Source organism: Emys orbicularis, chromosome 1 (assembly GCF_028017835.1).
Source record: "Emys orbicularis isolate rEmyOrb1 chromosome 1, rEmyOrb1.hap1, whole genome shotgun sequence".
NCBI lineage: Eukaryota > Metazoa > Chordata > Testudines > Emydidae > Emys > Emys orbicularis.
In genome coordinates this window covers 306,623,428-306,650,404 of record NC_088683.1, presented here as the reverse complement: position 1 = coordinate 306,650,404, position 26,977 = coordinate 306,623,428, and the positions used below count along the sequence as shown (strand labels likewise).

Sequence of the window (26,977 nt, the reverse complement as noted above, 5' to 3'; positions counted from 1 at the left end):
GGCATGCCCCTCCAACTACCCCACCCCTGTTCGTGAACTCCTGCAAGGGGGGAGTCTCACGCAACAGGGATGAGGATTTTGGGGACGAGGAAGATGATGAGGAGGAGGAGGGTAGCGCACAGCAGGCAAGCGGAGAAACCGTTCTCCTCGACAGCCAGGAACTGTTTATCACCCTGGAGACAACACCCTCCCAACCCTTGCAAGACGGGCTCCCGGACCTTGAAGGCGGAGAAGGTACCTCTGGTGAGTGTACCTTTGTAAATATAATACATGGTTTAAAAGCAAGCGTGTTTAATGATTAATTTGCCCTGAAGACTTTGGGATGCATTCGCGGCCAGTACAGCTACTGGAATGCATTCAAGCAACATCCGTTCTTTATCTCTCTGTGTTATTCTCAGGAGAGTGATATCATTCATGGTCACCTGGTTGAAATAGGGGAATTTTATTAACGGGACATTCAGAAGTGGCCGTTCCTGCTGGGCTGTGTGCCTGTAGCTGAAAAGAAACCATCCCCGCTGTTAGCCACGTGGTGGGGGGAGGGGTGAAGCGATCATCCCAGAGAATTGGGTTTGAGGGGGAGTTTAGTTGGGTTTGTGCTGCATGTTAACCCGAAACCGCAGCCCCTCTTTTTAAATGGCCAACCCATTTTAAATGGCCAACCCAACGGGTGCTTGGTATGGGAAATGAGGGTGCTGCTGTTTGAAACCATTCCCACATGTTATGAAGGTTAAAGAAGCCAAAAGACTGTGGCTTACCATGGCTGCTTGCAAGCCAAATTCAGTTTCCCGGCCCTGGGTGTGTGATCTCTCACACCAAACTGACAGGCCCTCAATATAAGAGGTAAAATGCAACCTTGTACCTAAAGCACATGTGCTATGTAATATTAACAGCTTGGTTCACCGTGAAAGAGTCTACCCATTGTTCTCTAAAAAATGTGTCTTTTTAAATATTACTCTCCCTTTTTTTTCCTCCCACAGCTGCAAATGTTTCAACGCTCCCCCTATCATCTCCGTCCCAGAAGCTAGCGCAGATAAGAAGGCGAAAAAAACGCACTCGCAATGAAATGTTCTCTGAGCTCATGCAGTCCTCCTGCACTGAAAGAGCTCAGTAAAATGTGTGGAGGCAGACAATGTCAGAGTCCAGGAAAGCACAAAATGAATGCAAGGACAGGTGGCAGGAGCAAGAGGAGAGGTGGTAGGAGCAAGATGATAGGTGGCGGCAGGATGATGAGAGAAGGCAGGATGCAATGCTGAGGCTACTGGAGGATCAAACTGATATGCTCCGGCGTATGGTTGAGCTGCAGGAAAGGCAGCAGGAGCACAAACCACCACTGCAGCCCCTGTGTAACCAACCGCCCTCCTCCCCAAGTTCCATAGCCTCCTCACCCAGACGCCCAAGAACGCGGGGGGCGGGGGGGGGAGAGGGCTCCGGGTACCCAACCACTCCACCCCAGAGGACTGCCCAAGCAACAGAAGGCTGGCATTCAATAAGTTTTGAAGTGCAGTGTGGCCTTGTCCTTCCCTCCTTTCCTCCTCCCCCACCCCACCCGGTGCTTCCCTCCTCCCCCCACCCCTCCCAGGCTACCTTGGAAGTTATCCCCCTATTTGTGTGATGAATTAATAAAGAATGCATGAATTTGAAACAACAATGACTTTATTGCCTCTGCAAGCAGTGATCGAAGGGGGGAGATCTCGGCTGGCTTACAGGGAAGTAGAGTGAACCAAGGGGGCGGGTTTTCATCAAGGAGAAACAAACAGAACTTTCACACCGTAGCCTGGCCAGTTATGAAACTGGTTTTCAAAGCTTCTCTGATGCGCAGCGCGCCCTGCTGTACTCTTCTAACTGCCCTGGTGTCTGGCTATGTGTAATCAGTGGCCAGGCGATTCGCCTCAATCTCCCACCCCGCCATAAACGTCTCCCCTTTACTCTCACAGATATTATGGAGCACACAGCAAGCAGTAATAACAATGGGAATATTGGTTTCGTTGAGGTCTGAGCGAGTCAGTAAACTGCGCCAGTGCACTTTTAAACGTCCAAATGCACATTCTACCACCATTCTGCACTTGCTTAGCCTATAGTTGAACAGCTCCTGACTACTGTCCAGGGTGCCTGTGTATGGCTTCATGAGCCATGGCATTAAGGGGTTGGCTGGGTCCCCAAGGATAACTATAGGCATTTCAACATCCCCAATGGTTATTTTCAGGTCTGGAAAGTAAGTCCCTTGCTGCAGCTGTTTGGACAGACCAGAGTTCCTGAAGATGCGAGTGTCATGTACCTTTCCCGGACACATTGATGTTGGTGAAACGTCCCTTGTGATCCACCAGTGCTTGCAGCACCATTGAAAAGTACCTCTTTCAGTTTATGTACTGGCTGCCAAGGTGGTCCAGTCCCAAGATAGGGATATGCATTCCGTCTATCGCCTCACCACAGTTAGGAAATCCCATTGCGGCAAAGCCATCCACTATGACCTGCACATTTCCCAGAGTCACTACCCTTGATAGCAACAGCTCAGTGACTGCATTGGCTACTTGGATCACAGCAGCCCCCACAGTAGATTTGCCCACTCCAAATTGATTCCCGACTCACCGGTAGCTGTCTGGCGTTGCAAGCTTCCAGAGGGCTATCACCACTTGCTTGTGAACTGTGAGAGCTGCTCTCATCTTGGTATTCTTGCGCTTCAGGGCAGGGGAAAGCAAGTCACAAAGTTCCGTGAAAGTGCCCGTACGCATGCGAAAGTTTCGCAGACACTGGGAATCATCCCAGACCTGCAACATTATGCGGTCCCACCAGTCTGTGCTTGTTTCCCAGGCCCAGAATCAGCATTCCACAGCATGAGCCTGCCCCATTGCCACCAGGATGTCCAAATTGCCAAGACCCGTGCTTTGAGAGAAGTCTGTGTCCATGTCCTCATCACTTTCGTCACCGCGCTGCCATCGCCTCCTTGCCTGCTTTTGCAGGTTCTGGTTCTGCACATACTGTAGGATAATGCGCGAGGTGTTTACAATGCTCATAACTGCCGCGGTGATCTGAGCGGGCTCCATGCTTGCCGTGGTATGGCGTCTGCAGCAGAGCAGGAGAGCAGAGTGGCAGTGGAAGCGGTGGTTGGAAGACCAGTTTTGCAGACCTACTGCACCATCTGCTGCCAGGTCACAACAGTGGCGGTGTCCGTTAGCTGAGCTGAGCAGGCTGCACGCTTGCCATGGTATAGTGAGACAAGAGCAGGAGAGCAGAGTTGCAGTGGAAGCGGCGGATGACGACGGTCATATAGAGGACCTGCGAGACCACCAGGAGACCAGGAGAGCAGAGTGGTAGCGGAAGCGGTGGTTGGAAGACCAGTTTTTCTGACCTATTGCACCATCTGTGGCCAGAGCAGGAGAGCAGAGTGGCAGCGGAAGTGGTCGTTCAATGACGACGGTTAGCAGTCCTACTGCACCATCTGCTGAAAGCAGTATGGCGCCTGCACGGAAAAAAGGCGCGAAACGATTGTCTAACATTGTTTTCACGGAGGGAGGGGCGACTGACGACATGTACCCAAAACCACCCGCAACAATGTTTTTGCACCATCAGGCATTGGGAGCTCAACCCAGAATTCCGATGGGCGTCGGAGACTGCGGGAACTGTGGGATAGCTACCCACAGTGCAACACTCCGAAAGTCGACACTAGCCTCGGTACTGTGGACGCACTCCGCCGACTTAATGCGCTTAGTGGGGACACACACAATCGACTGTATAAAATTGCTTCCTAAAAAATCGACTTCTATAAATTCAACCTAATTTCATAGTGTAGACATACCACAAGAGCCTGGTCAAGATTACCAGCTGTATGAAGACCATATGGCTGAAACTGAATCCAGGAAAGACTGAGGAGGTGCTGTAAGATAGAAGTGCTTTGAAGAACTCATTATCTCCATAATACTGTCCTTGATTATCCATTTTTTAAAAAGGTCTAATTTTTAGTAATCTGGTCCGGTGGGAGTGAAACAAAATGTTAAACACAAGAAGAAAAACATTCTTATCTGGTAATAGATAGATTGGTAGGGTGATCTTAATCCAGTTGCAAATAGAAAGGCAACATTTAAGGTTTGGGAAATCTGTTACTGTGGCCAAAGAGATACTGTAGCCCATGTGAGAAAGAGACACTGTGTATCTGTTAAACAGGTTTGGTGTGGTACTGGCCAGCAAAATAAAGTAGAACCTCCAAAAGGAAAATAAAATGTCAAGTTCTCACTTTGTGAGTAAATGATTAACTTGCTGTTATATCCCCAAGCTGTTCACAATGATGAAATAAAGACAACTAGAAAAGAAATATAAAACACCTATTTGCCATTACTGTATGAGTGAAACATAAGCATAGCACATTGTACTGTATTATGGCATATCCACTGAATTTCTTTGTTGGAAGTTGCAAGGGGGTTAGCTACAAGACCCTAGTTCACAGTCAAATACATGCAGATGTCATGGCTGGGAAATGTTTGCAACACTGCAATCCATAATAATAACTCCTAGCATTCATATAATGTTTTCCTTCTTCAGTGTGCTTTACAAACATAACTAATGCATCCTCACAAAACCCCTGTGAGGCATGCAGGCGTTTCAGTCTCAATTTAACAGCTAGGGAAGCTGAACCTCAGAAGTTAAATGACTTGCCCAAAGCCACAGAGAAAGCCATTGTGGACCTAAGCCAAAGCTCACTGAAATCAACAAGAGTCTTTCATTAACTTCATTGAGCTTTGGATCAGGCCCCATGAGAAGTGAAATTAGTTTTCAGGAGCTCCTGACTATGCCTCTGTCTCACCACATGCACCTATCAGGGGACAGAGATGCCAGGGCATGTTGAAATATAGCACAGAAATATTGGCCCTATGCAACCTTTATACATCCTACATGAGTACAACCAGATGGTAGTGTTTTCCACTGGCTTCTAGAAAGCCCCTGAGAGATGCATTAGCAGCATGGAGAACTTTGCCTGATTCCTTGCATCTTTCAGAATGTGTTGGTCCTGCTGTGGATGCTGCATATAGTTACCTATCTGGGTGTGACATGATAGAAGGTATCACATTCAATACTATGCAATGTTACTTTTTGTTTGTGATGGAACTATCCAGGCACTTCTGGTAGCAAGTTGTAAGGATGGGCTTCTATCCACCGCAGGCTGCCTTTGGGAGATCATGGCCTGCTGTGACTGTCAGCAGTGTGACTTTTAAAAATGCAAGTGAGAAAATTAGAATCGCCTAAGGATTCGTGTGAATTGCATCCCGTCCTTTCACCTCTGAGTTTATCTCACAGCACTCCCGAAACATGAATGTTTAATATGGCAGCCACTGCCTCCCATGAAATAAATGGCAGCTGTGGAGTTTCAAAGCATAATCTGGAAGCAATGTACATGCCTCTATATTAAAAAAAAAAGAAAGAAAAAGGGAAAAAATTCACACCCAGAGCAAATCCTTTTTCATAAGCCCACTTATTAGAAAAAAGTAATGTAATATCATGAGCTTTCATTAATACTAGTCTTCAATAAGCCTAGAGCAAATTCTTGCTTGCTGTGCGCTTGCTATAAAACAGAATGGCTTGAAAGCAGAACATAGTCAGTGTTGGGGCAATCGGGAGTGTGCAACGGAACTAGAGAGTATTTCTACTGGCATAGCAGTTCTCAGCCAGAGCATTTTGACCTTTGGTTTTTTGTTATGTGAATTTGGTAAAAGAGGATTACTGGTATTTCAGCAAATAATAATACAGAGATCATATTTAGCACTTTGCCGTGTGCTTTACACCTACAAAGTGCTAAACACACTTGAGTTAATCTTTGCAGGTAGGGAAGTGTTATTATACTTGTTTTACAGCTGCAGAGCAGTTAGTACACTTGCCCAGGGCCACACAGCATATCAGTGCCGGGCCGAGGATTACAATTGAGGATTTCCAGGTTCTTGGGTCTATGCCTGGACCGATCATCATGCTGCCTCATAACAAGGTGTAGTTCAAGTTTGCCAATTTGTGCTCTCAAAAAAAGACAGTTTCTCTCTTTGTCCAAAGCACACTCCCAAGCTGCTGAACTAACTCCTGACTTTGCATGCATCATTAAATACTTCGCAATTGCTATCCAGAAAGCTCTGTAGAAAACCTGTGGACAACCCAAGTAACTCACTTTTCTTTTAAATAATTGATGACATCAAATAGCAGCAGTGTTGTGCCAACAAAGAGATCGCTCTCTCAAAATATTTTATTTATTGTGCCTCAAGAAACCAAAAAACACGTTTCTAACAAATGAGAATTTAAAAAATTGACTTCGTATTCATCTAAAACATCTGCTTATTCTAATTCAGGATGCCACAGGTTTGGTGCTATAAAATCCAACTAAATTTCAGATTTAAACAATATGTATGTAATGTTTGGCAAAGAGATGTATGAAGGGTGTATGAAAACCAAATATGCATTTCATATGAATTTATTTAAGGGAACTATAAATATGTATTTAATAATAGGTGTGTTTAAGAGAATTTACTAAACCAGCTAAATACCAGCTTGAGAATAAGTTAATTCTCAGCTTCAAACAAGACCTTATTAGGTGCAGTACCAACTTTAGTTTCCAAGAAAAAAACATTTGGAATTTTTGTCAGGCCAGACTTATATAAAACACACTTAGAAGTGGAGCTTTTTCCATGGTGTTCATAAATCAAGGTCTCTTATGTGAGAAGACTAAGTTTTGTTAAAACTGACAATTAGATATAGAGGGCATATCAGTGTTAAATGATATTCTTCCCACATTCTGGGTCAGAAGGCAGTGTAAACATCACACTGGCATTATAAAACAGAAAATTGCATTCTAGATAATAACAGAGCTTCATGGTGCATGGTTTTACACGTTAATGTGCTGTGTTGCACTCAGTCATATTAATATTTTAAATGATATAACATTTCCTCCTTTATGCATAGTTTTAATTTGTTTTCAGTGGGCTGGATGGCTGAAATGCAGCCTTTTTTTTTTCTTTTTCCTTTTTTTATCCAGTGATACCTAGAAAAAAAGCCTAGAGCAAAACGGTTTGTGCAGGAAAATGGAAACAAGAAGTAGTTTCAAGATTTATAAGCCAAGGTTTTATGTGATGTATTTACAGATTCAATATGTGTACCAGGCTTTGATCCAAGCCTCAGCATGATGACTGGAATAACTCCAATTAACCCGATGATACCAGGCATGGGGTTAGTACCGCCGCCACCACCAACAGATGTGCCTGTAGTCAAAGAAATAATTCACTGCAAAAGCTGTACACTCTTCCCTCCAAACCCAAGTAAGTGGATCTGATGAAAGAATGCTTGTCAATCTTGTTTTCTTAATATTTTGCATAAAATGTTTCTAGGTGCCAAACAGTATTTGAGCACATTTTCTTTATAAATACAAAAGGAACCACAGTGGCATGTATGCAAGAAATAGAACTGATTTAATAAAGTTAATAATTTTTGGATATGCGCTGGTAACTAAAATGTTTCCAACCAAATTGTATGTAAGTGTTGCGTGTATGCAGTGTGGTAGAATATTAGAACATGTTCATTCATCTTTACAAATACAAGGGCAAACATAGGAATACGTTGTATAAGAAAAGAAAGTGGATTAATCTAACAAAGCTGAAGGAGACTGGAAGTCTCACTTAGTTTTAATAAGCCATTCCCCTCTGTATTTCTTTTTCATTTCTATGTCACTCATTCAAATCCAGCACAAGTCAGTAGCGATGGAAAATTGTCACTGTTTGATGGTTATTCACTGGCCCTTATGAACTGAGTGTGGTGCTCTTAGTCTAGTTCCCATGATCAGGTGTCCACATCACAAAAACAGCACACAGATGAGGCACCATTGTTGACAGTCTGAGAAGAGAGACTTCAGTGAGAATGAGCATGAAGACTCACCTATTGCCTCACCCCCTAGAGGGGTTCCCTCTGAGTTGTGGGGAAGGTGGGTTGGTAAGGAGATACTGGGAAGCTTACACAACGGTCATCCACTGTGTACCTCTTCTGGGGTAGACTTTGCAAAGTGCCCACTGGCTGTAGTAAGTGGTGATGAGCTGAGCTGCCCGCAGAGAACACTTGGGAACTCCCCAGGGTACAGAAGGAATGTCATGGCATACGGCATAGTCGCCCCAGGCTGGTGGCCAAATCTGGGGCTTGACATGTAGAGAGGGCAAATCTACAGCTCCATCTCCCTGCCCTTTTAAAGCACCATATTTGCCCTGGAAAGCAGTCCCTATGCTCCCTTGAGTGCAGGGACTGGAATCTTGCATGGGCTGTGCAAATGAAAGATGGACTCTTCCCACTGAGCAAGGCAGAATCTTGTGACTAAATCAAAGGACTTCAGTTCCTAGGGTCATCAGTTGGTGCCTTTCACCAGCACCATGGGAAAAAAAGAAAGCGAGGCAAACAGAATTTTGCTCTGTGTTTGTACTGTGCCTAGCCCATTGTTTAAGCAAACAGACTGGGTTTCAAAAACAATTAAAAGACTAACCTCACTCACTGTATTTAAGTGCCAAATAACTAATTCATATTAATCAATGTTGGCTTGTAACTGTTTTCCCCCCCCAGAAAAGTGCTCTAGTAATCTACATATAAACGAGGTGAAACATTATGACAATGTACACTCTATCTTTTATATAGCCTCCAAAAATTTAAGTTTGCTCATTTAAATGTAAATGATAATTTTTTTTTAAAGTCACTTCATCCTGTGGTGTTTCACAGCCAAATGAGTATTCTGTGTGCTGTTAGGTTATCCTTCCCTTGCTCTAGCCTCTGTTCTATTATCTGGCAACAAGACAAAGTAGATAACCGGGCAGAGGGTTTTCATCATGTTGTCATTTCATCGTGTTTCCCACTCTGTTTTGCTGTTTGCTATGCTTCTGTATTACAAAAGAGAAATGAAATTATGCTAAGACTGGGTAACATCTTCAAACCTGAGTGCCTGAAGTTAGGCTCCCGTGTCCATATGCAGGCACCTAAACAAATGTGGCCTGATTTTCATCACCCATCGATTTGAGTTAGTGTTGTGTAAAAAATTAGAGATGACGAGCCAGGGTGGCTGAGTTCAGACCCAGCTCAGATTTATACTAGAGTTTAGGGTTTGTGTCTGAGGTCATGTCAGCACTAAGGTTCCTCTCATCCAAAATATCACAGACTTTTCTTGTGGGATTTCAATTGAATCCAAGCAGGAAAATAGACCCCTTTGGGTTCTGGATCTGACCTGGACAGCAAATCATAATGGCAGGGATTTGACTCAGAAACCATCAATCAAAATTGGAAATAGTGCCAATTCAGGGATCCAGTTTTGGCCAGTCCCTAAAATATTTAATTGTCCCTGACCCCAACCCCCTCCCAAATAAATTGCTATTCAGAATAATTTTTAGTGCATAAAATTGATTATTGGGATGATTGGGATGAATGATTAAAAAGACAAAGCCTTGTGTTCCAGTGTGATTTTTGTTTTTACTTAGATCTTCCACCACCTTCCACGAGAGAGAGACCTCCTGGGTGTAAGACTGTGTTTGTTGGCGGTTTACCAGAAAATGCTACTGAGGAAATTATTCAGGAAGTCTTTGAGCAGTGTGGAGATATTACAGCTATTCGGAAAAGCAAGAAGAATTTTTGTCACATTCGTTTTGCAGAGGAGTTCATGGTTGATAAAGCCATTTACCTTTCTGGTACTTCACATTCTTTAATGGATTTTCTGTGCTTCTCAATTGTATTTTATGATGCTAATGTGTGCTTATTTTCTTAGCCTTTATCTGAGCGAGTGTTGCTTGAGCTCAGCAGCTTTGGCTAGGAGTGACAATGGTGTAATTCCACATTTTCCTGTGCTCACCAAGACTAGTGTGTGATTCTGTGAATTTTACCTACCCCGGAGCAATTTCCCACCATCCCTGACAATTATTTTCGGTTTTATGCAGGTTTATATGGTTTTTATTCATACGTTGGGGTGGGGAGGGGGGGAGTGGAGGGCCCTGGGCCAGGATTGCTGCAATACTTCAGTGCCAGTTTCTGTGACAAGCTCTGGAAGTTTCACTGGCATATTTTTATGCATTCTGCAGTGTGGCCTGAAAGGATTCTACCTTCATAAGCACATTATAGGTCTGATTCTGATACCCATACACATACAGAGTAAGACCTTTTTACACAAAAAGTCCCATTGACTTTGATGGGAATATCTGTTCAATAAAGTACTACTCCTCATGAGAAAATCTGACCTAGTATAGTGTTGGGGATGTTCCTTAAGATCTCCACCAACTACCATTTTTTAAAACAAAAATCAAGTTTCATGCCTTTAAACTTGGGTGAATGTTAAATTGTGACATGGAAAAACCTCATTTACAAAGAGGCAGCCACTCTTTCTTTTAAAAAAAAGTATTATTATTATTATTTATTTATTTATTTATTATTATTTTCAATTCCCTGTCTTTGGAGCTCGGGGAGGTGAAATCATTTTTTAAAGGAAATTTTAAAAGCTAAATCAGAATCAAAGTCCAGCTAGTTCAGTATCCTGTCTCTGACAGTGACTGACACCAGATCCTTCAGAGGATGGTTACAGGAATCCTGAGGAGGCAGATATGAGATAACTTGACCCCAAAGAAAGTTTCCTTCTGACCCCTAATAGTCAGAGATTGCCTTAAATGCTGAAACATGAGGTCTGCTGATTATTATATATGCAATGTATTACTTCCAATTTTGCCAATTTCTTTTTGATAATGTACTAAAGTTAGGGGACAATCAGGAAAGAGAGCAGCGGTGGAAGTTAAACTCCCTTTCTGCTCCCCTTCCCCCTCATTCTGTGCAGGTTTATTTCCAAGCTCCCATGACTTTCTCCTTCCTGACTCTCCCCTTCATTCTTCATTCCATCCTTCCCCCTCCCTCTTTCTTCACTCTTCCTTTTCACTGCTGCTTGCACAACTCTCCTCTTTACTCTCCCACCTCTGCTTTCTTCTGTTTTCCTTTCCTCCCTATCTCCATATTTTTCTCTCTCCTTATCTTCCTCTTTCTTCGTTCCTTTTGTTCCTCTGGCGGAGACTTTTTACCTAGTGTCTCCAGCCACACTAAAGAAGGGACAGTGGGTTGGGAGTGAGGGATAGAGAAAAAGAAACAGGTGAGCATTGCTGCCATAATCAGCTAACTTGTGCTGTCAGCCCTGATTTCCATGGAATTCTGCAGTAAACTCAGGGCCTTGACTGTTTTCCAGCACTGCAGAGAACACAGATCATGCACTAGAGGCAGGTTTTAATTGTACTGAATGACTGTGTTTTTCTAACTGATCTTTATAGTGTTTTGAAACATAATGCATTTGGAAATGGTAGAAGAAAAACATACAGTTAAAGCAATTTCCCAAGCCTATAATATACAAAAGAGACCTACAAATAGAAGGTATAATTTATTGTAACTTCACTATACTTGTTATATGAGGGAAAACCATGCCTTTGATAATGATGAGTTAGTCTGTCTAATCGGTTTTATCTGTCTATCCAATCGAATCGAATCTATCTAGGTATTTATCCCATGCTTAGTTCCATAGTACCTTATGCAATTATAAAATCCATTAAGCAGTCTAATGGCTAGTTCTTTCCCTTCTAACTCCAAATGGATGTTTGGGGGGTTGGGAGGAGGCATTATGTTGGGTTTTGATTGCAGTACTGCTAAGCTGGAGACGCGTACATTCTGCTCTGAAGGTTGTGCAGTTCGCTGCCATTCTGATCTGTTATGGAAGTGAATTCCAAATAGCCATGACCAGCTGATGAGAAAGTTTTGCTTCCTGCCCTCATATGTTTCACTCGCATGACTGGGATGGTTCCATAGCTCGTGAAACTCTAAGGAGTCATGGACACAAAGAGCAGGACAATATCTTAGGTTGCCAGTGCCCAGCCCTGTGGAGAACTTTCAAGATTATGGGCAAAACCTTGAATATGATTTATATCTGCTAATGTGTCCCAGTTTCTGCCCAGTGCTGAGTATCCAGGCAATGTATAATGTCATTTTTAAGCCCCCACTCAATGCCCATGCCCCTAGGCCCTCTCTTTTGGACGTCCGAGTCTAGGTGTGTCTCTCCCTGTATTCAGGGCATTCACTGGCCAGCTCCCTGCTCAGTTACACCCAATCACAAAAGGTAAGTCTTGGAGCATATACTAGATGTGGAACATGGAAAGGCTGGTTTTTATTTTTACAGCATAGTAATTGATTTTTCCTGGTGCTGCTCTTTTAAAGTTAGGCTCCTGGTGAGTGACCAAAATTCCTTCCTCTGTCTGTGAGTGAGAAACAGAGATTTAAAATGACACATCCTGCATGCAGTTAATGCTGGCTGCTGTTCCAAGCACCTAGGTGGGAAGTGAAATTCATTGCTCTTCCAGGAGGAGGTCTGAAAAGGGTGTGGGGGGTGCTATTATCTGTTCAAATACCTTTGAACACTGTTAAGAGCATAAAATAATGGAAGATAGCAGGCGTTCAGACTTCTCTACAACTCACCGCTGCCATGCTGACTGACTTGCAGGGGGCTCTGTAAACAAAGCAGAGTCTGACAGACACACACACACACCACCCAGTGTATGGTCATGCCAGCCACACACCTATCTGAGTTTATGTCAATCCAGGTAGTGCTGAGGCCATTGTACTGTCCCAATAGTCCATTTAAGGACTGCTGAAGTGCCTAGACTGACTGTGCCTAAAGAGGGCTGCTGTGACATTTTGAAACAGTGGGACTAGTTTTGACATTATGACATGGATGCTCACGAAAACCCTTTGGCTGGTTGGCCAGTGCAGCCAGAGCGGCCGAACAGTCAATCTGATTTTCAGTCATTCATGGATGCACTCAAAACTGGCCGCCCTAAAGAGGTCTTTTGAAAATTCTCTTGTGAAGGACACCAGATCTAGAAGTGAAACGCAGATATTCCTTGCTCCCTGTGCTGTGCTCAAACTGCACCTTCCTCTCTACACCTTTCTCTCTATCTGCTCCCAAAAGACAGGGCTGCTCTGATAAAATTCAGCTTCCCAATCGCACACTCCAGGTTTTCATTGGATTAGGGTGAAACCACCTTTATACCAGCCCTCCCACTTCGCTCCTTTGTCATTGTGAATGGGCAGAGTTTGGACATATGTAAGAATCTTACTCTCTGAAAGGCTCCAAGAGCAAGACTCTTACACATTTCAATACCCTATCTGCTCATAACAACAGAGGAGACAAGTAGAGCAGAGGGGGCGCATTCACAAGGTCATACAGAGTGAAAAACACAACACAGCTGGGAAATCTAATTTTAGGCTCATGACCCTGGGTACTTCGGCAGTGTCCCTCAGACATGACTGATAAGGTTCTTTGGGTTTACAAAATTAGTTAGTTGAGAAATACATGCTGGGAGTCAATTGATTTGTCTGACATTTGTCATGGTTACAGAGCTAACTGCACCACAGACCTCTTCTTATGCCTCTCTGAGTGCACCCCCCACTGGTAGAAGGCCTCAGACCTCTACCTTCCTGGAGTGAACTCACACCATTCTCCCACTCGCAGAACAGGTCCTTGGTTACAGCAGCCGGGGAGTCCTTACCCCCAACAGGTCTGAGTGGGTTCAAGTACCTGTGGTTCTTCCATCGATATCTTGTGGCCAGTGGAGAATACAGTGACACCAAATGGCTTTCTTAAACTAAAGTATTGTTTAATCTTAACTGTGGGAAAATGGAAAAGTATCGGAGAAGAGTTTAAAACAGTAACAATCTGTACACGTTTATCTTTCCTAAAGGCTTAGGCAGGCCTATCTTACCCCAGTCTCCTAATCTCTGGGCTCTGGGTGTCAGTTTGTTCTCCAACAGTCTCTCTCTGCCCTGTCCTTGTGGGCTGTTCTTTGTTCCAGGTTTCCTGTGGTTGCAAGCTGGAACCCCTCTCCCCTTTGCCAAGCTAGACTGGGTGTTAGAGGTAAAACTTCAAAGCAAATATCACCTTCATTGTCTCTTAAGTATCTGAAGCCATTGTCCCCTTTTCTGCATATGTGTAGTCAACCTCTGTTTTAACTAACCCTTTTTAATCTATACAATAACCCCCTTAATAACAATCAGATAGAACATATTATAGCCCTAAGTTAGAAGTGCACTCAGTGTGTCACAGCATTCACCCCTCGCCGTTCAAAGCCCAGGTTTGCCCTTCCCCTTACAAAGCCCAAAGGCTGCGTTGGAACCCTGTGGTATCCAGGAGGGACAGGATCAAACCTGCTCAAGGCACAGGTAGGCAGTGGCTGCTGTTCAAGTTTATGGGAGGAAAAACAGCTTCTGCCTTTTCATGCGCCATACACAGGAGTCCCCAGTCATTGGGTCTTCATAAATGCATCGAGACAGATTAATAGAGTGATTTACTTTAGGGACAGCCTTACCAGAGCCAGCGTGGAGCTCAGCTACCCAGCATGCAAAGGATCCAGAGGCCCCTATTGGGCTGTTCCCCTCGTACCCTCATGAGCAGGGCTATTACAAGGGTGGGCATAGTGGGATTTGTGCAATCCTTCTGCAAAGTGGTGGATTCTACCTATTTTTCAGTGTCTCTTGTGATTGTATGCACTGTTTACAGCTTTCTGCACTCGCTAAAATTTCCCCTGAAGCACTGGTTAAGAACTAGGAGGATTATTTTAAGATTTTCTTTCAGTCAGTAATGTATAACTTGAGAAAGGATTGTGATGGTTCTCGGGGTATCCAGGGCTTTGAGTCATCTTGTTACCTCCTACCTTTAGCCAGAGGGAATCTTGCCTGTGGTGACTGGGGCTACGTCTACACTACGGGGGGGATCGATTTCAGATACGCAAATTCAGCTACGGGAATAGCGTAGCTGAATTCGACATATCTGATCCGACTTACCCCACTGTGAGGACGGCGCTTACTCCTACCTGGGCTGGTGGAGTACGCGCGTCGATTTGGGGATCGATTATTGCGTCCCGACGAGATGCGATATATCGATCCCCGAGAGATCGATTTCTACCCGCCGATCCGGGCGGGTAGTGAAGACCAGCCCTGGGTGTTAGCTCCATAACACTACCTGCTTTCCAGCCTCTCGAGCATTCCCCTCTGGGCTATACCAGACCTGAGAAGTGCAGCCCATTTCCTGAGTCCCCTTGTGATATCCAGCCCCTGCCACTGGCTGCTCACAGAAATCCCAGATCCTCTGCCCCCACAGGAGCAATGTGGCCCAGTTTACCAGTTTTACCCTAAATCATAGGCGCTGACTCTGTGGGTGGCTCTGTGGGAGGCGCTGACTCCTTCCCCACCTCCTCCCTTGAGCACGCCGCGTCCCCGCTCCTCCCCTACCTCCCAGCGCTTCCCACCCAGCTGCCACCAAACAGCTGTTTGGCCACTCCGGGAGGGAGGGGGAGGAGCGGAAACATGGCACGCTCAGAGGAGGAGGCGGGGCCGGGGCAGGGATTTGAGGAAGGAGTCAGAATAGGGGCAGGGAGGGGGCAGAGTTGGGGCAGGGATTTTTGGAAAAGGGTTGGAAAGGGGGGCGGGGAAGAGGCAGGGCCTCATGGAAGGGGTGGAGTTGAGACGGGGACGGGGGCAGAGGCAAGTCAAGCACCCACCGGCGGGAGCAGAAGTCAGCGCCTGTACCCTAAATCACCACTCCTGTAGAATGCACAGCACTTGTGAGCACTTATAATAAAATGAAAGAAGGTCTATTTAAGAAAGAATAGAGGTTCCACTAGAAACAAGAGAGGGTGATGGAAACAATACAAAACAAAATCATAAAATGTGAATAGGGTCGACCTTTCTTCATAGTTACATTCCTATCTAATACGATAGAATTTCTCCCCGAAGTTCAGTCTGTTATAGAGCTTCACAGGAACCACAGTCCAATCTTTCATGAAACAGCCCTGCTCAACAAGCCCTGCACACTCTCCGTGTTGGGATGGGAGATACCAAAATAGTCTTTTGTCTTTATTCACAGATAGGGTGATATTCTGTCTGTTGCAATGTTCCTTTTTACCTTCAAGTTTTCTTTGATGGTTTTCCATTGAATTTTCTGAGATGGGGCAAGGTGAACAATACATTACATAATTGGCCAGCCAGGGAGAGGTGACAACTCCCCAGCCACCTTGAATGGGCCATTACCCCAGGACATAAGATCCCCTGGTGACTCACTTTCACTCCAAGACCGTAAGGGCAAAATTTTTAGTACAGTCATATTATTCCATAAATATTACCCATACACACATCTCTCACACTGATCACAAGTATTGATAAGTTACAAGCTTTCAATAACAACAAGGAGTCCGGTGGCACCTTAAAGACTAACAGATTTATTTGGGCATAAGCTTTCGTGGGTAAAAAACCTCATTTCTTCAGGTTTTTTACCCACGAAAGCTTATGCCCAAATAACTCTGTTAGTCTTTAAGGTGCCACCGGACTCCTTGTTGTTTTTGTGGATACAGACTAACACGGCTACCCCCTGATACTTGACACCATGCAAAGCTTTCAGTAGAGACCTCCTATGCAACCCTTCATATATTGATACCATGAAAGTGATGTGTTAGGGGTAGTGAGTTTGTCAGGGCTGAGACAGGAGCTGCTTTATAAAGAGCAGTGAACCCTTTGCCCATTGTCACCAATAGGCATCTGTACACTATCCCAAGGATTCTTAGCAAAATAGGACCTATCCTAACAGCTCAGCTTAAGCTGTTGTGCAGTGTTGTCCCAGCGGATTACCTTTCTTCGTTTAGCACCCAGAGGTTCCAATGAAAATCAGGGCCCCATTGTGCATGGCCACTATATTAAAGAGCTTACAATCTGTTAGTTTTAGCAGGTGCAGCATTGACCCACCTATGAATACATAAGACCTTACTGAAGGGACATAACAAGCACCTTTTATACATTGTCTACAACAAGATTGCTTCTTCTGATAAACCAGTGTACTCTATTACAATCATTTTCAGACAAAATATTGAGTATAAATGCAGTTCTTCTTAGACTGAATTTGATCATCTATTTATATCTGCTCCCATGCTGTTAGCATATTGTGTTTGTGACTATGAAAGGTCAAAACCTGAGGTCCAGCTTCAATGCAGAGTGTGATGCATTATCCCTGGGGCTGGCAATTTCTATAACACAATTTGCTCATTTATCTCTGGCAGGGATTTTCAAGGCTTTCAATCTTTTGTCCAAATCTTCTGAACCAGAACTATGCCTGATCCAAACAGTCCCAGGGTTGGGGGGGGGTTCAAAATCCAAACCCAGTCTAGCTGCGCAGTTTTGCAAATGACCTCTGTGCTTATAAAGGTTTGGAACCTCAAACTGGAATACCCCAAAGTTTGAGGGTGTTCTAAACCTGGATCCAAATTTCGCTGGGTGAGTCTATCCCATCAGCTCAGCTACTGTGGTGATGTATGCTTTAGAAATATAGAAGGTTGGATGTATATGTAAATGACAATGAAAAGTTTGATATGAGACGGTTGTTAGGAGATCAAGGTGGCTAGATAAAAGCAAATGAACTTTTGATTTTTTTCCCCCACTGCCTAAAATGTATAATTAAATAAAAACTGCAACAGTTCTGCTTGTTGCTTTCAGGTTACCGCATGAGATTAGGATCTAGCACAGACAAAAAGGATTCAGGTCGCCTTCATGTTGATTTTGCTCAGGCAAGAGATGACTTTTATGAATGGGAATGCAAACAAAGAATGCTGGCCAGAGAAGAACGTCATAGGCGCAAAATGGAAGAAGACAGACTACGACCTCCCTCTCCTCCGGCAATAATGCATTATTCTGAACACGAAGCTACTTTGCTGGCTGAAAAATTGAAAGGTAATGGACATTTTTTCCTACTGTATTATATTCTAAGAGCAGAAGCCACCCAGATGTAAGAACACTGATAAAGCAAATCCCATCATAATAGTGCTGCTGATTTCTCTCTAATATGCTCTTTTATTTGCCCTCTTCCTTCATCCCTCTGCTGCTGGTGTTGCCACCACTATAATATGTACATACTGTTCAGTGTGTGTCCCTCTGGCATTTTTATTTTACCAATTTAATTTAAACATTCAGAAGTCTTTGGAATGGTTTTTTTCTGCTTTTTTACATCAAGGTATATAGTACATGAGCAGGGAATCCAACCTAAGCATATGAGATCCACCTTGGATAAGGGGAGTCTTTCATGTGACATACCGTAATCATCCATCTTGGAGAAGCCAGTCTTAATGCCACAATTTCTTACATACATTGTTCACATGTAGGGACCAATTCTACAGCTCTTACTCATGTTGAGTAGTACTGGGCTTACGCTGAATTCAACTACTGAACTACTTACGTGAGTATACTTTTCTGTGTGAGTTCTTAGACTGCTCTCATCACTGAGTGCCTTTCAGTAGTTAATTAAGTGCTGTGACTAATATCTGTCACATGTAGTTCATTCTTACATCCTCTCCCCAGGGGAAGAATAGTGTGTGCTATGTAGTTGTTTGATTTTTATTTTTGTAGGGTTTTTTGTTTGTTTGTTTGTTTGTTTGTTTGTTTGTTTGTACACGTGCTGAGTAAGTACTAGTCAAGGTCAGACTTGAAGATTTGGACCCATAATAATTAGTTAACATGTGAATCATGGTAAAGATATAAACATTTTAAAGCAAATGGCTCCTCTCACCTCTCAGTTTGTTTTCCATTAGGCTTCTAGCAACTGGGCTTGGCATCCTTTCCCCAGAGCAGAGGCCAAAAATGTTACCTCTGCAGCGTGCCAGCTCACAAGAAAATATGATTCTTGCCACTGTCTTCTTCCATTGTAACTATTCAGATTAGACTTGGAATATCTTGCTGTCAACACACTGGCATACTGTGCTAACTATGAAACAAACATTTGGAAAGCAAGATAAGAATAGCACACAGTGTGCTCCTGCATCTTTGGAGAGTATTGCAGAGACGCACCCTACTGTCTCTGGGAGCATAGTGCTAGCCACACAGATCTGTATCACAGGTGGATCATGGATACAAATCTAGTTCATGTCTGGAATTAAATGCAGATAACTAGGAAATCACAATGATAGGCGGCATGGTTAAAAATCACACACACAAAACAAAGTCAGGCAATGTAAATGGTAAGGTTCCAACAGCATTGTTAAGCATGACAACCTGTGGGCTAGATGGTGTGTGGCCTGCACAAGTGTGGGTGGGGGAGGAGGAGAGCTCACAAGCCTCTCCTCCTTCCATGTCCTTGCAGGAGCTCTCCTCTGCTGAACAAGTATCAAACTGCTCCACCTGGGTCAGCTGAAGTAAACACACAGAGTTGGGTTTCATCATTATACTGAAGATATTGATGTCCATGCTCGCTCACTAATCCTTCCCAAGGACTCATAGACACCATGCACAAGAGGGCAGAGGAATAGAATGCTGTGGTACCCCACATGAGAGAGAGCCCCTGGGACAAATAATACATTGGCTAGTACTACCCTGTGACGACTTAAAAACAGAGGAATGGAGCAACACAAGAGAAACATCATCTAGCCCTGCTAGAGACCATAGACGCATCACCAGAGCCTCACAATCTATGTATGGTATTGAAAGCAGCTGGCAGAACTAAAATCAGCCTGGATGCTTGATCTTCGTCCAGATCCAAGAGCTGAGCCAGACCAACATAACTACTGCAGTTTCCATACGGTATCCAGGCTGGAATCAAGGTTAACTGGGACCAAAGAAATCGTAGGCTCGGGATGTTACCAGATTTGCTTTGCCACAATAGTCTTAACAATTTTTCCCCAAAAAGGGAAATTCAAAATGAGTCTGTTGTTAGGGAAGATTGTCCTCCGTGAAAGATGGACTGTTGAGCAGAGATCTCACAATTGCTTTCGTAAGGACAGCTGTTACCATGCCCTCCCAAAGCATGGCACTGACACCATCAATAATAAACCCAGTGCTTCTACACTAACCTTCATCACACAAGGTTTACAACTGCTGCAGCAGCTCCAGAGCCTCACTGAACAATACTGGCTAAAATTCAAGCAAAGAAATTTGACATCTCCCTCCCCCACCCCCACCCCTCCAAACCCCCACCCTCAGATACTGCTCTGCAACCACAGAGGCAGACAGTTTGGTCTGGATCCAAGCATTTTTCTATCATCAAAGTGCCCATGGAAATTCCTGACAACAAAGAAAATCTGACTTGATAATAGAGTGGAGACAACCCGGATTCACCAGGCCGTCCACACACAGCCCAGGCTAGTTTTGCTGCTTACATATTTGTAGATTCTATAATGGAGGTTGCAAAAATCTTTCCTTGTCTTATGCACAACCACAGCATAAGACATCAACAAATCATTGTACTCTGCCAGACTTGGCATAAAAACTCTGCCTCCATTATTCCAAACATCTTCCCACTCGTTTCATGTGTTGCGGTTTTTCTGGTGTACCATTGACCACTGAGGAAAAAGTCTGGTAAGAGGGTATAAAAGCTACTGTGTGATTGGCTGAAGACAAAAGTTCATTGTAAAATCCTATCAGGCAAGGTGATAAAGAGAGCTGTTTGGCTAAATAGTATTCTGTCTCTGTGCCATCTTGAAGTATATTAGTTCCATTAGCCACTGAACTTGGACGGTTAAAACAGATCAGAAGGGGCAACGGTCAGTCTATGACAAGGGTGCCACTTCCACATACACATACACCCCAGTCTTGAAGCCTTGCTTGAACACAAGGTCCAGAAGTTGGCCAGATGCAAGAGTTATCAGAAATCAACCAGGATACTTCCCTGGTAAAGTGGATCTTAGTGGGGTAGGCCTTCATCCAGCAGTGGACTGAAAATGGCTGATTAAAGAAAAACAAAGAGAATTCCCCTATGACATCTTGACCTAACCCAAAAGAATTATCTGCATAGACATCAGTCCCTGTCAGTGACTCTTTCACTACCAGGGATCGCAATCAGCTCAATCAGATCATCATGGTTGGTGGAGCAATGGGGTTTTTTGTACAAGTCCCCTCTTAATCCCATCCTGGAACTCACATGCAAAAGAGAGACAGTCAACTAGAATTAGTTTTGGAATGATAGACCACCTACATTTAAGGTCAGGTGCAAATATGATGGCAACGCTACTTCCTGACTCTCCTTTGTTTTATGCTGAACTGAATACCCAGTTGGAGACAACTGTGCCAGCACAGGCTTTGTAGAGTCATCCAAACAGGTTTCAGTCAGAGGCCTCATCCTTTATTCAGTCATGGTTGTTTGGAACGTTATTAGCCATATAGACAATGTATATGGTCTTGCAGTATGGACCGGCAAGCCTGATCCCGATCATCTGATGCCCACATTCCTGAGAGAAAACTGCATGCAAAACCAGTGGACCAAAATTGCACATTTCAACCCATGCTCATTATGCTTAAAACTAGATATTATCATGCCTGGTCTTCCTCTGCCAACCACAAAAAAAGGCTCTGAGATCTAAAGGACTCAACTCTTTTTAAGCAGTCTCTCCCCCCCCCCCCCCACCTCCCTCCGAGACCTCTCTACCCATAACATAGTCATTTATGACTCTTGGCCATCCTAAGGAATATGAGTAGAATTTTTTTAATGGACCTAATATTTAAAAAAATGCAAATATATACATAAAAATGTTTTCTTTCTTTCTTTCTTTCTTTCTTTCTTTCTTTCTTTCTTTCTTTCTTTCTTTCTTTCTTTCTTTTAGCAATGCTGCCTTTTTCTAGGCCCGAGATTAGAGATTATAATTTTGCAATGGCAAGTATGTTCTCATAAAGAACAAATTGCTGCTGCTCATGTTAAGGGTCTAGCCTGCAATGGGAGGAGCAACCTCATCTCCCACTGTGCAAAACATTTAAAACATCGGAATTGCCATATGGAACAGACCAATGGTCCATCTCATCTACTATCCTGTTTCTGACAGTGGTCAATGCCAGATGCTTCTGAGAAAAAGCATAAAACCTCATAATGCACATAACTGTGTATTACTATACCATGAGGGGATATTTCTTCCTGTCCCCAGCTTGTGATCAGTTTATGCTCTGGAACATGAGAATTGATATCCCTTTTACTTCTTAACATAACTAGTGTAACTGAAAAATCCATTTTTCTCCTATAAAACAACTTTCTGTTGCAATGCTACTTGGCAGGCATGCAGGGTATTCAAAATATTTGTTTGCTACATTTTCAATAGAGGCCAGAATTGCCATTTAAGAGACCAGTAGGTGAAAAAGTATTCCAAGAAATGCTCAAGGTGCCCTTCAGAGTATGACTAAGAGATTCTCTTTGAGTCCCTTGTTTTTGTTTATCAAGAAGAGAGTATTTGAGCTGTTTTCAGATACAACCACTAGTTTCACCAGCACCCTTTCACCACTTTAAGTTTTAAGCTACCTTCATTGCAAGATGCTTGCCCTATCTGTTTAGCTAGTGCTATGATGAGATTTCAAAGACTGCTGCTGTAACACCGCTCTACAGCCAAAATGCTTCTGAAATAAATGTAGTCAAACTTTACTAATTCTGGGTCACTGAGAATGAAAATGATGCTTAAAATTGTTGATTGGCTCTAGTTTTCAAGATATGCTACTGGGTCAGTATATATGACCCTTGACTTGGGAATGGCAGAGGATAAGTGAGTTATAAAGGGAAGGGATCTCAATTTAAACCAGAAATGACTAAAATACACCTTTGACTGGATCTATGAATAAATCTATGACTGGGTTTGGACAGTACTTGCTTTTTAGGCAAAACAATGAATGATGCAATCTGAAGCTGGTATTGCGTCATACATGATATGAATTGCATCATGTTATTCCTAGAAGTCATGGATGATGCAATCATAACGAAGCTTACATCACTCTGCTGAACAAATTGCCCTATATCAGCTCTAGAAATCATACAGTGTCGTGCTCTCTTATTTGTCAGTGTTTGATTTTGCAAAGGGACACATTTCTGTTTAGCCAAAGTGAGCAGAGATGCCTCGTACTTGTGTGAACAGTGCAGATAACTTCTGCTATGTTTGTGGTGAAGTGACTTTTGCATCACAAAAGCGCAGTATAACCACTATGGTTAAGAAAGCCTATCACCTTTATTTTGGCTGCAAAATTGGAGATCGGGACAAGAGGTGGGCCCCACACATATGCTGCAACACTTGTGCAACAAATCTTCGCCAGTGGTTGAACAGGAAAAGGAAATCTATGCCTTTTGCAGTGCCAATGATTTGGAGAGAGCCAACAGATCATACCAGCAATTGTTACTTCTGCATGGTGCCTCCAGTTGGGAAAGGTGTGTCAAAGAAGAAAAAGTGGACTGTGCATTATCCAAACATTCCATCAGCTATACGCCCAGTACCCCACGGAGAAGGACTGCCGGTTCCTGATGCACCAGAATCATTCTCACTTGAGTCAGACGAGGAAGAGGAAGAGGATGAAACTTCTGGTCCTGAACCATCAATGTCACAGGACCCACATTTTCTCCCATCCTCCTCCTCTGAAACACACCTCATAACACAAGGTGAACTGAATGACCTTGTCAGGGATTTGGAACTACCCAAGAGTAAGGCAGAGCTGTTGGGCTCCAGACTACAGCAGTGGAATCTCCTGGCAGGTGATGTTAGGGTTTCCATGTTCCGTGACCGTCAAAAGGATCTTGTCCCATTCTTCTTCATGGAAGGTGATCTTGTAGCCTGCAACAACATCGAGGGTGTGATGGCAGCCCTCAACATCGTTCACGATCCAGATGAGTGGAGACTGTTCATTGATTCATCGAAGACGAGTCTTAAAGCTGTTTTACTGCATAATGGCAATGTTTTGCCATCAATTCCAGTTGGTCATGCAGTCCATATGAAGGAAACCTATGACAACATGAAACAACTTTTGAGGTGCATAAACTATGACCAACATCAGTGGCAGCTTTGTGGCGATTTGAAGGTTGTTGCTCTCTTGCTTGGTCTGCAGACTGGATACACAAAGTACTGCTGTTTTCTCTGCGAATGGGATAGTCGTGCAAGAGATTCCCACTACATCAAGAAAGATTGGCCACTCCGACAGTCATTGGAGCCTGGGAGGAAAAGTGTTCAGCATCCACCACTTGTTGAATCAAGGAAGATTTTGTTACCACCCTTACACATCAAGCTGGGTCTGATGAAGAACTTTGTCAAGGCCATTGACAAAACACAAGCAGCTTTCAAGTACCTCCGTGGAAAATTTCCAAGGTAAAGTGAAGCTAAGATAAAGGAAGGTGTCTTTGTTGGTCCTCAGATTCGTGAACTTCTTCGAGATGATGCATTTGACCATGCACTGCGTGGCAAGGAAAGGACGGCATGGAAAGCCTTCCAGTTAGTGGCAATAAATTTTCTCAGAAACAACAAGGCAGACAACTACAGGTTGTTGGTGGAAAACCTCCTCAAGGCATGCAAAAGCCTTGGTTGCAACATGTCACTAAAGATACATTTTTTGCACTCTTATCTAGATTTTTTTCCACCGAACTGCGGAGCAGTGAGCAACAAGCACGGTGAGCGATTTCACCAGGACATTGCAACAATGGAGAAACGCTATCAGGGCAAATGGAGCCAATCAATGCTTGCAGACTATTGCTGGACAGTGACAAGAGATGCTCCATTTAATGAATACAAGAGACAAGCCAAGAAGCGCCGAGTAGACACTGAATAGGACTAAACTATGTACATAATAGTTTTTTGCCTTTTGTTTCATAATAAATTTTATTTATATAACCCTTTTGCTGATTTTTAAAGTGTTACATAAACAGGACAGTTGAAATATTATCATGTAAAGCAACCATAAACGCATGAAAAGACCTAGGTTTACAATTTATGATTAAAACTCTACTATCTACACAATATACATAGACATAAAATGTAAAAACTTAAATATCTTAGAAACAGTAGCCAATCAGTTGTTTTAATTGTCATATTTGAATTCAGCACATCAAAATACATAATAAATAGCACATTTTATCTCTGAAGCAGACGACTTCTCAAAAATTGTAGACCAGTGTAATCAATTCTTTTTTGCTTGTATGGGTCTTTGTTGAAAATCAGGGGCTCTCTGCCTTTCTATAAGAAGTTCAGAACAGCTGCAAACACTTTGCCATTACCATTATGCACTCTTGCAAAGACAATATCCAGATTTGTAGTCTAGTCCTGTCACTACTAAGTGTTTGTCCTTTGGTTTATCTGCTCCTATAGCATCTGAAACAGTAAACTGTTCCATGTTCAAAGATACAGGGTTGGATTGTTCTCCGCAGTACCCTCCCCTTTACATGACTCTAACAGTGCAAAGGGGCCATAAACTCAGTGTAATTTACTCCCACTTCAAAGTCCCTTAACATTGCTGTGGCAATGTTAAGAGGCACTAGTGCAAATCAAATTCAGGCTTTTGGATTTCAGGCATGACTTGAGTCAGGGCTGCTGAATCTACACTTTGGTTTTCTGTGCTTGCTCCTCCATGGCATCTACTAATGCCAGTGTGATGGACATATCCCACCTTGTGTCCTATTTTGAGGGGCAAAAGTGGCACTACTCTACTCAAACTGTGTCCACAGTTTATAATCCCAAGATCCTGTCATGTCACTAGAGTTACTGGGTGATTCTACTAAACTGATAAGCAGTGAAGTAGTTAACAATCCTGATAATAAAAGTGGCATCTTTAGGCTGTAGAGTTAGCCTATTTTGATGAAAAGAGGCAGGCACCCAGATGGTTCCACAAAAGCAGAGGTATGAGAGGGGGGGTTGTTTGACCTTCATTTCCAGCTCCTATATATATCAGTTCATATTTGGAATTAGTTCCCTTTGGAATAAACATAAGGGCTAGAAAAAATATTTTTAAAATTAAAGTTTAAATTATGCAGAAACTCATGCATCTACCAAGGGAGAGATCCAGTAAAGAGACCACTATGATCCAGCTCAATCAATCACTGTCTCTATTTGCATGCTAGGACAGACAGTGAATAACGTTTTTCTTTTAGAGATCCTCAGAGCTCTGAAAATTCCACTCCCCACTTTCTTTTCCCTGCAAAACCTTTTCCTGCTGGCAGATGAAGGCTGGGCGTTTTTATTTCCACAGAGTGCCTGGTGTTAACCAGCACTTGCTTTGATCAGAAGGGATTTCAAAGAGTTTCCTCTCTCTAAGTGCCTATGTTGCCTTCAACACATCTGTCTATCTATCCATCTGGTCAGCTTTTACCATGGCATCTCAGTGCGACATCTAGCATCTGACACATTGCCAACATCTTGTGGCTGGAGAACCTGAGTCTGAGCTCAGGGGTCAAATTTGCTGCCACAACACTAAGATTGGTGGCTTACACTTTCCCTGCACTGTTCTACATTGATAGTGGCAGTATACAGAGATACTTCTTGCTCTGGTGACAAGTTCATTTGCATCCTTATTTTTTCTTTAGTCCATTGATCACAGCCTGAGCCAACATGGATAGAACCCATATATACCACAGTAACAGCCTTTGCTAAGGCATTTACTATGTTGGCAATATCTGTCACAAAGAAACCAACTTTAATCTGGTTGTCAGAATCCTGTGTAATGTATGTAGCCCTTTTTCCTGGGTCCAACACATGAAAAGAGCTGAGATTTGAACAAGAGTGAAAGCAGTGGCAGGATTACTAGAATGAAATGAGCATCAAAGTGCTGACATTGATAGACAAGAGGACGAAGAATGTATGCTCATCCATATATCCGAGATAATGATAAAATATCCAGACCTGAGGTGGTTTGATGAAATTTTCAACCCCCTTTCTGAGGCACACTCACACATCCTAGGTAGCAGTCCATGTCTTTGCTGAAATGTGATAACAAGTTGGCAGATAGTTAAGGAAATCATGCATTTCTACATTGGAGTGTGGCTGTAGATCAGAATCCATCATGCGAGGGTATTGGGGATACACTACATATTTTAGCAAGAACAACAGAAAATTATGTCATCAGATAGTGTATTATGAAAATGTGGCTACCATAACCACTTGTTTGTTGTACCTCTTTCCCCTGGTCTATATCTTTTAGATTTTGAGATCTCAGCACGTTATAGGTGCTA

At 43.3% G+C, this 26,977-nt stretch overlaps 1 protein-coding gene across 2 annotated transcripts in view; it reads left to right on the top strand.

The window, feature by feature from the left end:
• ENOX1 (ecto-NOX disulfide-thiol exchanger 1) overlaps window positions 1-26,977 on the top strand; it is a 204,671-nt gene that overhangs the window by 51,012 nt on the left and 126,682 nt on the right. The window contains exons 3-5 of one of the 2 annotated variants that reach the window (XM_065402606.1): window positions 7,110-7,283; window positions 9,468-9,674; window positions 17,539-17,772. In XM_065402606.1, the coding sequence (XP_065258678.1) occupies window positions 7,110-7,283; window positions 9,468-9,674; window positions 17,539-17,772 (615 nt within the window). The remainder of the gene's footprint in view (window positions 1-7,109; window positions 7,284-9,467; window positions 9,675-17,538; window positions 17,773-26,977) is intronic. The other variant, XM_065402614.1, reaches the window with a different exon arrangement.